This window comes from Elaeis guineensis, chromosome 11 (assembly GCF_000442705.2).
Source record: "Elaeis guineensis isolate ETL-2024a chromosome 11, EG11, whole genome shotgun sequence".
NCBI lineage: Eukaryota > Viridiplantae > Streptophyta > Magnoliopsida > Arecales > Arecaceae > Elaeis > Elaeis guineensis.
Window position 1 is genome coordinate 116,301,465 of NC_026003.2, and position 13,079 is coordinate 116,314,543.

General features: G+C 45.5%; 1 protein-coding gene across 1 annotated transcript; it reads right to left on the reverse strand.

The window, feature by feature from the left end:
- Positions 1-3,495: 3,495 nt before the first annotated feature.
- Positions 3,496-11,940, reverse strand: LOC105054335 (carotenoid cleavage dioxygenase 7, chloroplastic). The gene is made up of 6 exons (XM_073245358.1): positions 11,841-11,940; positions 6,556-6,687; positions 5,676-5,948; positions 4,900-4,985; positions 3,985-4,302; positions 3,496-3,883 (listed from the first exon to the last, which is right to left on the reverse strand). Exons 1-6 carry the CDS (start codon positions 11,938-11,940, stop codon positions 3,734-3,736), a joined length of 1,059 nt encoding a protein of 352 aa, XP_073101459.1. The 3' UTR covers positions 3,496-3,733.
- Positions 11,941-13,079: the final 1,139 nt, after the last annotated feature.

Sequence of the window (13,079 nt, forward strand, 5' to 3'; positions counted from 1 at the left end):
GGTGAAAGCACTGGGATGTCTATCAATTTGCCGCAGAAGCATCTTGGAAGGCAAGAAGATATAGGACAAGTGAATCTTCTTTAATTCAAAAAGAGAGGATTCAAAAACAATCTTACAAGCTCTCAAACTAACATGCTGAACTTTTTAGTTACCTTCACACAATTCTATTAAGCGGGAGTATAAAACGTTGCATTAATGACTGCAATTTTATGGCATTTGACTCCCTGTTTAATATCACAACTGATCAGTTTTAAAAGCTGGCCAATTCTATTTGAAAAAGTCATGAAATACCTCAAGCTCCAGAACCTTGCCTTTTAAAGCGCAGGGCATCAGACTGCTGTCCAGCCAATATCCTACAGTGGATGATGTAGCATGATCCAAGTGAAGATATTGAAGAACAGGTGTGTATTTTCTTTCTTGCCCATATATTCTTCTACTTCTTCCTCCTCTCCTCTCTCTCTCTCTCTCTCTGATTGAAGTTAAACTACTCTTACATCACTCTTTTACAAGACTTATATCCTAATGGTTTCGTGATCACATAAATATATTCCCATGCTAATTCACTACCTTACTGAAATAATTCTTGTTTTGTCACTCAGTTTGAGATTCATACATTTGGGATATTATTTCATTTAAGTTTCTGTAGTAAAGGAGCTTGCTGCATGCACTCCTTCAATTGTAATATTTCTTCTTTTTATTTCAAATAAATACCAGCTTAGTTTTCCCTTTGATGATTGACTGGGATCAATTCCAACAAATTTATCTTTTCCTTTTTTGTTACTGAAAAAAATTGTTTCATTTTATTTGATATACATGGGAGACTCGGCAACTTTGTAAAGCTTACTTGACTGATAACTTCTTATCTAAGGTAGCATCTTGCAAGAATTAATAGTCCATCAGATGAGAAACTGCATGTTGCTTAAAGTGACTTCCATAGCTGACAAATCGACCAAGAGCTTAGGATTCATTATTGATGAGTCAACTCTCGATCACCTCTCCAATTACTAAAGCAATAGTGTGCTCCATCATGTTTCCAGCTGGGGAGGAACCTAATATTACTGCAGCAGACTTGTCTAGTTGTAGTATATGTGAGGAACCACCTGGATCCCGGTATCTCTAATGAAACAGTTCACTAATTCACATGTTTGAGGGCCCATCCAATGACCTGCTCTGTTCCAAGTGTGCATATTACCAACAATGATCTGAAACGGACCATCATGTCCCAACTTTTCCAAGCAGTTGTATACAAGCGGATTCCTTCCATCATCTGCACCAGGGACCCACTAAGATGTTGGATGTAGCCCCTGGTGTGCATGAGATTTTTGAAGTCAATAAGCCTATAGAGTGCCACTAGCAAAGTCTCTCTCTCTCTCTCTCTAGAGTCTATCCATCAATCCAAGCCTACTTCATCTGAAATCTTTTGGTGGACATCACATGATTATTCACTCTTACAGCAAAATTATCGGTATGTTCCAGTCTTGCCAGAAGTGGCAGACAACGCTGGTTAGCAGCAGCTTCTGGCCTTTTGACCGAATTCCATCCAATTCTGCAACCAAGTTCTTTGCAGGGTCAAATGAAAGTGGGAGCTGCCACTAACCAGTCTTGTTATGCTGTCATTACTTTTTTATTTTTTATGGTTGAATCTTATTTCTTTTTGTGAAAATTTTGCCAACCATCCCCCAATTTGTTCTTTCTTCATGAAGGATATTTGGTCTGATGAAGTTATTTCATAAATTGCAAGCCTTAATATAGAGTACTAGCTTTTTAGCTGAATTTGATCGTTCGAAGGTTGGAGTTCAAGTGGTTTCATTCTCACAATAAGGAACTGTGTGGTACTACTGATTTCAGTACTAAAGTTCCTCATTCTTTCTTGGGTTTTAATGCAAAATCAGCCATCATTGGGTTTTAATTGAATGAAATAGATGATTGTATATAAAAATTTTGATGTCTATTTTCCTGGTAGGCCTTTCTCATTACTTCTGTGGAACTGCAGAAGTAACATCGCTCCCAGAGAAAGAAAAAAGAATCAAAAAGAAGAAAGAAAAATGGAGAAAGATAACCTGATGGATTTAATGTGATTCAGGATTGCAGATCGCTGTACCTCTGTTCTTTCCAAAATTGTACTCAAGTGTATGTTAGCTTTTCTAGGAGCGTAAAATAGTTGAGACTAAACATTGATTTCAGAGACACCAGAAGAATCACCTGCAGCATAACTTCCAAGCTTATTGGTTATGTCTTCACTTGCAAATGATCTTATCTGTCTTCAAGTACTAAACTGCCTCAACACTTCAAATATAGATGAACTCGAAATACTTGATTACAATAATCAAGGTGTTAAAATTTTCAGACTATAACTCCATGGACATGTTTGTATAAGATTTCGGACAGTCTTTTGCTTCCATTTCTTTTCCAAGTGATTCATTTTCCTCATTGATATTATCTGCTGTTGGATATAGTTGGAGACTATGAAACACGTAGCTCAGATGAATTGTTGCCACTGTCATCCTGAGGTGGATCTTGGATAGTACCAAGTCTAGAATAATGGAATTTATGGACAAGATCACGAAGCTGGTGAGTGACTTCTTTCATTCACAAGAGAAGGATAAGAAAAATATAGATCTTTCAAATGATACAGTTAGATCTTCCTCTCTGCTTTCTCTTGTGGTCTCTCTCATCGTCGTTTGAATCGCATTCAAAAAGCTTGATAAGCATTTGCCGAGATTACTGTGCACCTCCCTCTCGCATGTATAGTATTACTTCTCACAACTGGATCTTGTGTGTGATTATTTGGACGTTGTCCAGGTGCCATTATAAATCTCATAAAAAGCAAATGACTTCCCATATCAAGGTGTTTGTTGGGTAACTTCCGTTCTGAACTATGTTATTGCAACTGTTGAAGAATTTTTCACAACTGAGTCCTGCATTTTCTTTTTAGTTGGTAGTTACATTTCCATCAAAAAAAAAAAATGTTGGTAGTTACATTTCCGATTTAACGTGTTCTGAAAAAGGAAAGATGCATATAGAACTCTGTTTTGTTTTTAATTTTAAATGATGTATTCTTTTACAATAATTTTACTTAGATTTTCACATATGTTATGCACTTTGGAAGAAGTTGGCGCACTCGAATGAGGTTTTTTTTTAATATCTTAATTATCAGTTAGTGGTGGAGGTAGAGCATGGTAACTTCTAATCCATTGCCATGCATGCAGGAGAGTCCATTTGAAGCTAATATTTCTGATTAAGCGCTACTCTTGCAATATGTATCGGAGGGAATCCAAAGGATTACTGTGTAGCAAGTACTGCCTGCAGATAACGATGCATACCGTCCGATATGATATTATAGTGCTAGTGAAGACAGATTCCATTGTTGTCCAGTTCCGAATGGTTGTAAATGCTTTCTCTGTCACAGTTCTCCACATTCCATTTGGTATATTCAGTAGAATATGCGTGTGATTGACATATAGCATCTTTCTCAGCAAAAAGAAAGGAAAAAAAAATACACGCCATGTCCTTTCTTTCATCAAGTGTTTGAAAAGAAGAGTAAAAGGCTGCTAAAGTTTGTAACTACATTTCTCCAATACTGGAGATAGGATTAATTTGTGTCCATTAAGAAAATAGATTACAGTGATATGCGCTTCAAGAGTGTACCCAAAAAAATAATAATAATAACTTCTAAGAAGGTTGCATGAGAGTGAAGTAATCACATTTTCTTCTTCAGAGTTCAACTTATTTGTTATTGTCCTCCGTCGGCCCAAAATCCATGGAAGCCGAGAGGAAACGTCAAATGTTTTGGCACTTCAAGCTTGGCTACAAGTGCATCAGCTTCTCCTATTCTTTCTGCGTCCAATACCACAAGGTAACATCTCTGCCTTGCAACTGCATACTGTGGAGCGAAAAGAGAAAAAGAACACTCAAAATGAAGAAAAGAAACGCTCCACAGCTGACCAAATAAGACAAACATATAACCAGCAAGTGTTCTCTGACCTCTACGACAAGAATATAGCCATCATCCTCCTTAGTGCCTCTGGGGACAAATATAGGCTCTCCAATGAACTCCCTGCTCCCTGCCGACCATGAAGTTGCTGATCCATCTGAACGGTTGAGCTTCACTATGCTATCAAACGGGAAATGCGGCAAGAATCGGTGGGAGCCAGAAGCTGTGCCAGCATAAATATAGGTGTTTCTCTGGCCTGATAAGGCTGGATTGATCACTGGGAAATCTGCTGGCTTGTTCCAGTGTTCGGAGGCATTGCTCACAGTGCACCGGCTACATGCTCCGGTCGAGTCCAGTTCAACTGAAACCTAAGAAATGTATGAAAAAAAGAACGACATTACCATGAGAACAGACCAGCTCCACTTATGGCATATTTTCGAGCATGTATTCCATGAGAGCAGCACGCTTCACACTATTTGAAAATTTTACTTTTTGATGAATTCCAATATGATAAGTACTTCTTTACAAATGTAAATAGATGAACTATTAACTATTTGATAGTCCACAAATTACAGAATAGTTTCATGACTTTTGTATGCATGTTTTGGTGAATCATAAATAATACGAAGCTGGTTATCTTTTTTTTTGGGTAGGATTTTTTTGATGAGCAGATTAACCACTATTTAAATCTTTCAATTTTTGATGCTCATAATTCCAAATACGGCAAAAGTTTTTTTTAAAAAAAAATATCAATTTTTCTTAAATATATGGTTTTTGAAGTCTTTAAGGTTGCTGAAATATCAACATGGTGAAGTATCCATCCTTGATTAACAATCACTATTTTTAGTTTGCTCTTTAACCCCGACGTCCAGCTTAAATCCTCACATAGCAAATCAGCAGCTGAACGATTTGTGAAACTCCCCCGTTGTTTTGTTAAATCTTGAAGTAGAACAGAGACTGTTTACCTGAACCAGGTGGGGTAGCAATGCTTCCTTGCCTTCAACCGTGTTCATGAAAGAGGGATCCAGCTTCCCTGTGCGCCAGTTATACCCTGCAGACGTTGTGAACTGATTTGATGTCAACCAAAAGTTGTCCATTTGATCCAAATGCCAAAGTTTCTTTTTTCAATGATAACAATGACAAAGTTTCACCGACACTCGTAAGACCAAACAGTCAGAGGGTAATCTTCTTTATAATGCGTTAGATCTATGTGTATGAAGGCAGAAGTGTCAGCCAAGGAACGCCTTTTTTTGTGTAGAAATGATCTCCGCATCATGTCAAGCTTCTATTTTAAGTGGAGATAAGTGTGGTTTATTTGCATCTCGCTGTTTTCTACTTCATGTATAGCTTTTGTTCTTAAAAAGCAGGGACAAGTCAATTAAAATTTTGAAACCTCTCATATCATTTTAGAGGGAGATTCCTTGACAGTCATTAAATGGTTGACTGGTTCAGCTTCTTCACAATTTAGTAATCATATCTTGATGCAGAATTGTTTACGCATGGATGCATCTCTACAGAGCTTTGAAGTAAAACATGTGTTTAGAGAAACTAATGGTACTGTGGATTGGATGACATCACTTATTGCTGCTCATTAAACACCTACTTTGTGGTTGTCAGTATCTGACTTGACTTCTAATTGTAGGACATTTTATTTGCTGATTACCATGGTTGTATTTACTCTAGATTGATTTAATAAGTTTTGGTTTGACCAAAAAAAAAAAAGCAGGGAATAACAAATTACCAAACATCTTCTGAAAGTTGAACCACTGGTAGGAGCAAACTGAAACCTGTAATTGAATATTTAAGTTGCCGATTTCATCCCTTTCCTCAAAGGCATTGCCAACATGCGATGACCATAGCTGCGGTGGGGCTTCGATCGGCACCCTCCAATCACGGCCACTTTGTGCACTCTCAGAGAATCGTGGTAGCAAATAAACTGGTGTTGATTGCTGGCTTGGGTTCACTGACAGTGCTGTTATCATTGGATATAAGCCTGATAATGCTAGAAGTGATCCTGGATTTCAATTGTATGAATCCATAACAATGCAGTTTCATTAGTTGAAAAGTTTCCAAGATGAAGAAATTTCATAAATTATCTCAATGTAAGGCTCCATAATGGCTACTCAAATCCAGGTGAGTATTCAAATCCAAATCACCAGTAACAACTCCTAGCAACTTTATCAACTGAACTAGTTGATACCCATGATAAATTGACAATGAATGAATAATTGAATTGTAGGTCTAACCAAAAGGGAAAAATTAAACTCAGTTTATTCTTGGAGAGGTCCAGATTCATTTTTGGTCCCTGTCTGCAACACGTGCATGTCATCACTCAGACCAAAATTATTAGGATTCAGAGGTGTTTTCTAGTGGCAAGGTCCAAAGAGATCTTTGAAGTTGGACTGCACCCTTCTGTCCTGTGTCATGATGTTGCTTTTACTTTATTTGTTCATCAACAAAGCTCTTGACTTATAAAATTGGTTCCTCGTTACGCAGATATATTCCATGATCAATTTATATGTTTACTGACCACAGATCATTATAAGAAGACTTTTCTAACTAGCAAACTCATAAAAGTTTACTTAATGATCTGCTACATATATGTTACTTTAGAGAGATACCAGGTACATCGAGCTTGATACGGTTGCCAAGTAGAACATAGTGGTTATCCGTGAAAGCCCAATCATGGATCATCAAGTGATCCGAGATGACAAATTCCTTCTTCTGCTTCAGCTCAAAATTGCAGTCGAGCTCTACATCCATGAAATACAACATACATCAGAATTAAAATGCCAGTGTCAATTGAAAATGGATTATAGAACAGAAGCATGGGATTAACATCTATTAGGGCAGTGACCTAAAATGGGTTGCTTTATCACCTTAAAGGATAGTTATATGGCTAATAAAAATTGATGACTTAATTTTTATATTATTCTTTTGGTCTATTGTGATTTTATTATTATTTTGGAAAACAGAAACTGCAAAGAACCTGATATAAAAAAGAGAGCCATCAAAGTCAACAACCAGGAAGAGATTTGTCATGGGGCTGGAGCTAAATTTCTCTTATCATCTATGGTGACAGGAGATGAGGAGGTTGAAGGTAAATTGTACATGCCACTATTACCAAATGTGTTTCACATGACACGTGACCCGCGTGATTTAATAATGCTTTGGTGTGGGTGGTCCACCATGGATGGTTTAGATTTTGTTCTCTAGAGCCAATGTCTCTTTTTTCCTTGTCGCTGGCCACCTATAGTAGGGTGGGCTGGCTCTGCATGCAGCCAATCACAACCGTTGGTTTGTATAATTATGCATCAAGATGCATCTTGATGAATAAGATTCATAGGAATCAAGAGCTGTGATTGGCTGTGCATGGCCATATAGTGTATGCAGTGTAGACATTGATTTCTCTATATTTTTTGGTCGTTAAGATGGACTTTGTAGGCCCCATAGAACCTATAACTGTTAGGTACAGCATAACTTTTTGGGAAACGGTCAACCAGCTTCACTAATCACCAATGGAGGAGGGTGGAGATGACCATGCCTCACCTAAACTGGCATTCTAAAATACTTTCGTTTAACTAAGATTACAGAATCTGAAACCATGGAAGATGTACTAATTAATTCAACTGTAAGAAAGAGATTGGTTGCATTAATTAGAGCATTTTAATTTTTTAGAGCAGAAAGAAATATTTTATACCATTGCTGTGAGCAAGTCCCTTCTACTATTATCTTTGATCACAGTAGAGATTTGGATTAAACTAATATTGGTTGGTGACAAATAGATGTCACATGATAAAAGGAGGTGTTGTGGGATGGGCATCGGGGGCATCGAGCTCGAAAGTCCCGTACCGGAAACAAGCAAGAGACTCTACTGCTTATTAGTGCGAGTTCTCCCTCTCCCACGTGAAGCGCCTTTTGGAGGCAAAACCGTGAGGGGCGGGGTGTTGACCGGGTCAAAGACCCGGGCTCCGTTCCAAAGCGGACAATACTTCACGATTGGGTGGAGGAGATGGTTCCGTACTAAGGGCAGTAGATCTCGACATCTGGCACCGTCTGTGGGAACCCGTCCTCTACCTGCGCAGTAGACTCTCTTGCTGGGGGGCTCTGTTGTGGGATGGGCATCGGGGGCATCGAGCCCGAAAGTCCCATACCGGAAACAAGCAAGAGACTCTACTGCTTATTAGTGCGAGTTCTCCCTCTCCCACGTGAGGCACCTTTTGGGGGCAAAACCGTGAGGGGCGGGGTGTTGACCGGGTCAAAGGCTCGGGCCTCGTTCCAAAGCGGACAATACTTCACGATTGGGTGGAGGAGATGGTTCCGTACTAAGGGCAATAGATCTCGACACCTATCTGTTGCGGCCAATTCCCTCGTCGTCTGGTCGTCGGGAACGAGCGCCTGCAAAAGAAAGTCCGCACTGACCGGAGGTGGCTCGGGCGGGGACCCTTCGACGGTCAAGTCAGAGAGGAGACTAGGCAACAGTGAAAAGAAAACAAGGAGCTCAACGAGAGAGGGAAATAGAGAGAGGGAGCAAGCCCCAGAGTTTCGAAGGGACCTCTAGCACTGTTGCCTTCCCCGATATATATAGCGGAGCGTGGTGTGGCGCCGTCATTAATGGCGCGGACAATTGAAGAATTGTCAATTTACTGTAGACTGTCAGAGTCGCCGTAAAGGTGTCAAATCACCGTGGGGCCGTCAAATCACTAGGGTTGACAATGCCATAGGCGGGATAATGCCCCTAGGCGGCAGTGCCGCATGCTGTTGTCAGGACTGACAGTCTCTGACAGTAGTACGGCGATTGGAGGAGTCTACCGATCTTAGGTCGGTGGCCAGCTGAGGGGCGTCGGGTGGAGATTCGGATCCCTCCGACGATCAGTCGGGCACGTCGCGGGAGTCGGACATCGGACCTCCTGATGCAGTCGGTCGGGAGGGTAGAAAAGGTCTGCCCGACCGACATATCCTCGGTCGGTAGAGAGCCGTCGATCGATCGGTAACGGCACCCGACGAATCGGTCGGTCGGTCGGTCGTGTATGCCCGATTATAAGTCGGCATGAGCGGGATCGATCGGTATTCCCCAACAGTTGCCCCCCTCCACTCCTGAGTCGGATGGAGCGCTGGCCGATGTCTTCGTTTGGGCAGTAGCGTCGAGCGAAAAGGAGTGGATCTTCTGTGTATCGAGTTCCGACCGTACCGTGGGTTGATATGATGTCAGACGTCTCATGAATGCCGGGCGATTCGCTGGCGTCAGATGTCCAGTTGGTGTCAGACGTCGTGTCCCGTCGGTGTCAGACGTCCTGTCGGCGCCAGGTGTCATGTCGGTGTCGGACGTCCTGTCGGTGTCAGACGTCTCGTCCCATCGAGAAGAGAAACCGTCGTTCCCACCGCCCCTTCGGGGATACGAAACGTCACGGCCTCCGTGCCACGTGGCATGCAGCCATTGGGACGGGTCCGTTGGAGCGGATTGAGGTGACGTGGCTCGATCTGAGGATGGATACGTCGAACCGTCGGGCCGACGGACGGATCGGATGACGCCACGTGGCAAGATCTGGGGACTTCTCGTTGGTCGTGCCTTCATCTCGACCATCGGGGGTACTATATATACAGGGTCGCCCATATTCAGTTTTTACCCCCCCCCCACTTTGCTGTCGAAACTCTGCGCGCGTAGTTCCAGGTACTCCGTCTTCCTTCCTTTCAGATTTTCTTCTAAGGGCCTTCCCCACCTTCACCGTCTTCTCCTTTGCCTTCTCGCGATCTACTTCTTCTTCTTCTTTTATTTTAATCCATGGCCAGAACATCCCCCTGAGGAAGTCGGTCGGGAGAGCCGACTGACGACACTCGGTCGACCCCGGAGGTGGAGGTCTCTTTGCTTTCGGGGCCGAACGTCAATCGGTTCCGTGAGCAATATTGCATCCCGGGGCAGTTTCGGCTGTTCGCCCCTGGTGCCGACGGTCGGGTTAACAGCCCGCCTGAGGGCCAGGTGGCCTTCTACGTAGAGGACCTCCGGGCCGGCCTTCGTTTTCCGGTCCCGGAGTTTGTCCGAAACATTCTTGACTATTACGGGCTGTGCCTGGCACAACTCGCGCCGAACTCAGTTTGGCTAATAGTCAGTTTTGCTATTTTATGTCGGCTTTTGTCGACTGATCCTCGGATCTCCCTCTTCCGAGCTTTCTTCATCCTCCGACCCCACCCTAAAGCCCGAGGGTGGTGGTACTTCAATCCTCGGAAGGGGCTCTCTTTCATTACTAGTCTTCCGTCGTCTATTTACGGATGGAAGAACCAGTTCTTCTTCACATCCTCTTCCACTCCTTGGGGGTTTCCTGTCCGTTGGGGGAATCCCCGAACCGAGCCGAACGAGAACAGTCGGGTGGAGGCTGAGGATCGGGAAGACTTCCACCGGCTGAAGGACATCTCGGTGCCGAAGCAGAGGGAGCTCGTCACCGAGCAGGCCCTGTACGACGCCGGCCTCAGCCCGGTCCCCCACCTAGGTCAGTTTTTTATTTTTCTTCCCCTTTTTCTTCTTTTTATTTTTTCTTTATGGTGCTGACCGTCTGTCGTTGCTTGCAGATATGCCGTCGAGAACAAGACTGACGGCAGCCGACGTACGTCAGTACGCCATTCGAAAGAGGCCGGCGCAAGAGGCCGGGCCGTCGCGGCCTCCCAAGAGGCCCCACGTCGCTCCGTCGAGCGAACCGACTGGGTCGGGGGCGGAGCCCATCATCGCATTGTCGGCACCGACAGTGCTCGTCGAAGTCCCGTCCGAGGGACCGTCGGGTGAGGGTACCGCCTCGCCCGAAAGAAGGGCGGCCGATGAGTCGGTCGATGGCGCACTGGCTGCTCAACCGACGGAGGAGGATCGGGAGGAGGTGCACGAGCCCGAGCGACCTGCGCCCGCTGCTGCCGCACCGTCGGTCGAGACTCGGTCGGGCTCGAGCTTGCCGTCCATCTCCGACGTCAGGGCCTGGGCGTCCGGCCGAGGGAAGGCCACCATGGCATCGGGCGATGAAGGACGGTCGGCCGGCGGTGGAGGACCGACCGACTTCCAACTCCCCGAAGGTGCATCGGGCCTGGCCAACCATGACTTGGCCAGGAGGCTGTGCCAGGCGCTCCTCCTTCCCGCCGACATCGAGGCGATGAAGAACCAGCGTGTCTCCGACATGCTGTCTTCGTTCTACCCGATGATGATCTGGGTAAGTCCCTCTTTCCTTCGTTTCCAACGTGGTTTCCATAGGCTCGGCCTCCTGACAGTCGGTTTTGTTTTGTGTAGCTGGTTTATAATATATCCGAGCTAGAGGCCGGATACCGGAAGTTCGACGACATGCGCGCGGCTTGGAGAGACAAGGTCGCGGCCGTTGAAGCCGACAAGGTCGTCTTGGTCGACCAGCTGCAACAGTCGGTCGAACGGGAGGGCCAACTCGAGGGGAGGTCTCCCGACTTACGGAGGAGGTCTCCCGACTCAAGGGAGCCTTGGCGACGTCGAAGTCGGAGCTGCAGTCGACCCGGGACGACGTGAAGAAGAAGTCTCGGACCGTCCGTCGGCTTCGGCACGAGCGGGACAGCTTCGCCAAGGAGCTGGAGGCCGACCGCGAGCAGCTCCGAGTGAGTCTCGAAAATCTTGCTAAGGCCGAGGAAGGCCTGTCCGTCGCCCAGGCCGACGCAGACGTCGCGAGGGCAGAAGCGAAGTTGGCGAAGGAGGCCATGGGTCGGGCCGTCGAAGACTTTCGTGACTCGGAAGAGTACGAGAAGAACTTCTGGAGAGCGGCTTCCTTTCTTACCGGGTCGGGTACGAGGATGCTCGAGAAGTCATTCGAAGTCTGTACCCGGAGCTTGATCTCAGCAGCATTGTTCTGCCAGAGTCGGAGGCCTCAGCTGCGGAGGAGACGGCCGACCCAGCATCGGGAGGCCTCACCATCAGGGCGGAAGCCGAAGAAGATGCAGAGCGAGCTACCGAAGATCAGGCGGCCCCGACTGCTGAAGCCAGAGCGAGTTCGCCGATCGTCCCCCGTCATTATCCAGTGGAGGAGGCCGACTCTGAGGACTAGTCGGTTTTCTATTTTTTTTCTTTTGCTCCGGCTTGTATTCGGGCTTTGGCCCAACTTTGTAAGCTTATTTTGATTTTCAATGAAATCAAAGTCAAAGTTTTTTGGACTTGAACTTTTTCCTTCTGCATGTCTTTCTTTTTCCATGTGTTGTGGAATGCATTTGAACACGTAAGTCGCTAACCCATATAGATCAGTTAGGACGTTCGGTAATTCGTGCCGCCACGACGGTAGAACAAGTCCCGACTTTGGATCGGTCTTTTAATGATCGGAGGCTTAAGTCGGGCGTCCTTCGCCTGGCTGTGAGTCGGTCGTCCTTCGCCCGGCTGCGAGTCGGGCGTACTCGTTGAGCCGAAAGCCGATCGATCGTCGGATAAGACTTGGCAGTCGGACTCTTTCGACACATTCAGTCGGATGTCATTCGACGCGTTTAGTCGTGGGAGCGATGATAAGTCAGATCCCGAACCCTAATATCGGGTACTTACGCTGCGCCACATGATATACGGTGGTAAGCCGAATATCTTCGGCTGACCGTAGCTCGGTCGGAGAGTCATGAATGCGACAGTGGTCGCTTTGCGTGATAGACGTGGTAAGCCGAATATCCTTCGACCGATCGTAGCTAGTGGTAAGTCATGACGGTGCTCGCGCCGGCATTTTGCCTTTCTTGGTTGGGGCCAGTCGGCAAGTCAGCCGATCATTTGGCCTGAAACTCTGATCGTAGAAGGAGTGTTAACTCCCGTTGTCATGGACGGTTCGGCCCTTGTGAGCGCCAATACATCATCGGCGGTCGGACCGTCGGTTCCATGCGGACACTAAGTCCGAGTTGGGACGTCGGGACTCGACCTTCTTGTGAGCGCCGATCATCAGTCGAAGAGTTAAGACTCCGAAATTTGAAACTGGATTTGTATTCCAAATGAACAGGTACAAAGTTCATTGGTGATACAACTTCAGGTTGTCAGCATTCCAGATCTGGGAATCGGTTTTCCTTTCAGAGTTTCCAGTCGGTAAGCCCTTGGCCCGTAGGTGTCCGCCACCTGTAGGGCCCTTCCCAATTCGGAGCCAGCTTCCTTGGTCCAGGGGCTTCGAGACTTCTGCCTTTCTCAGGACTA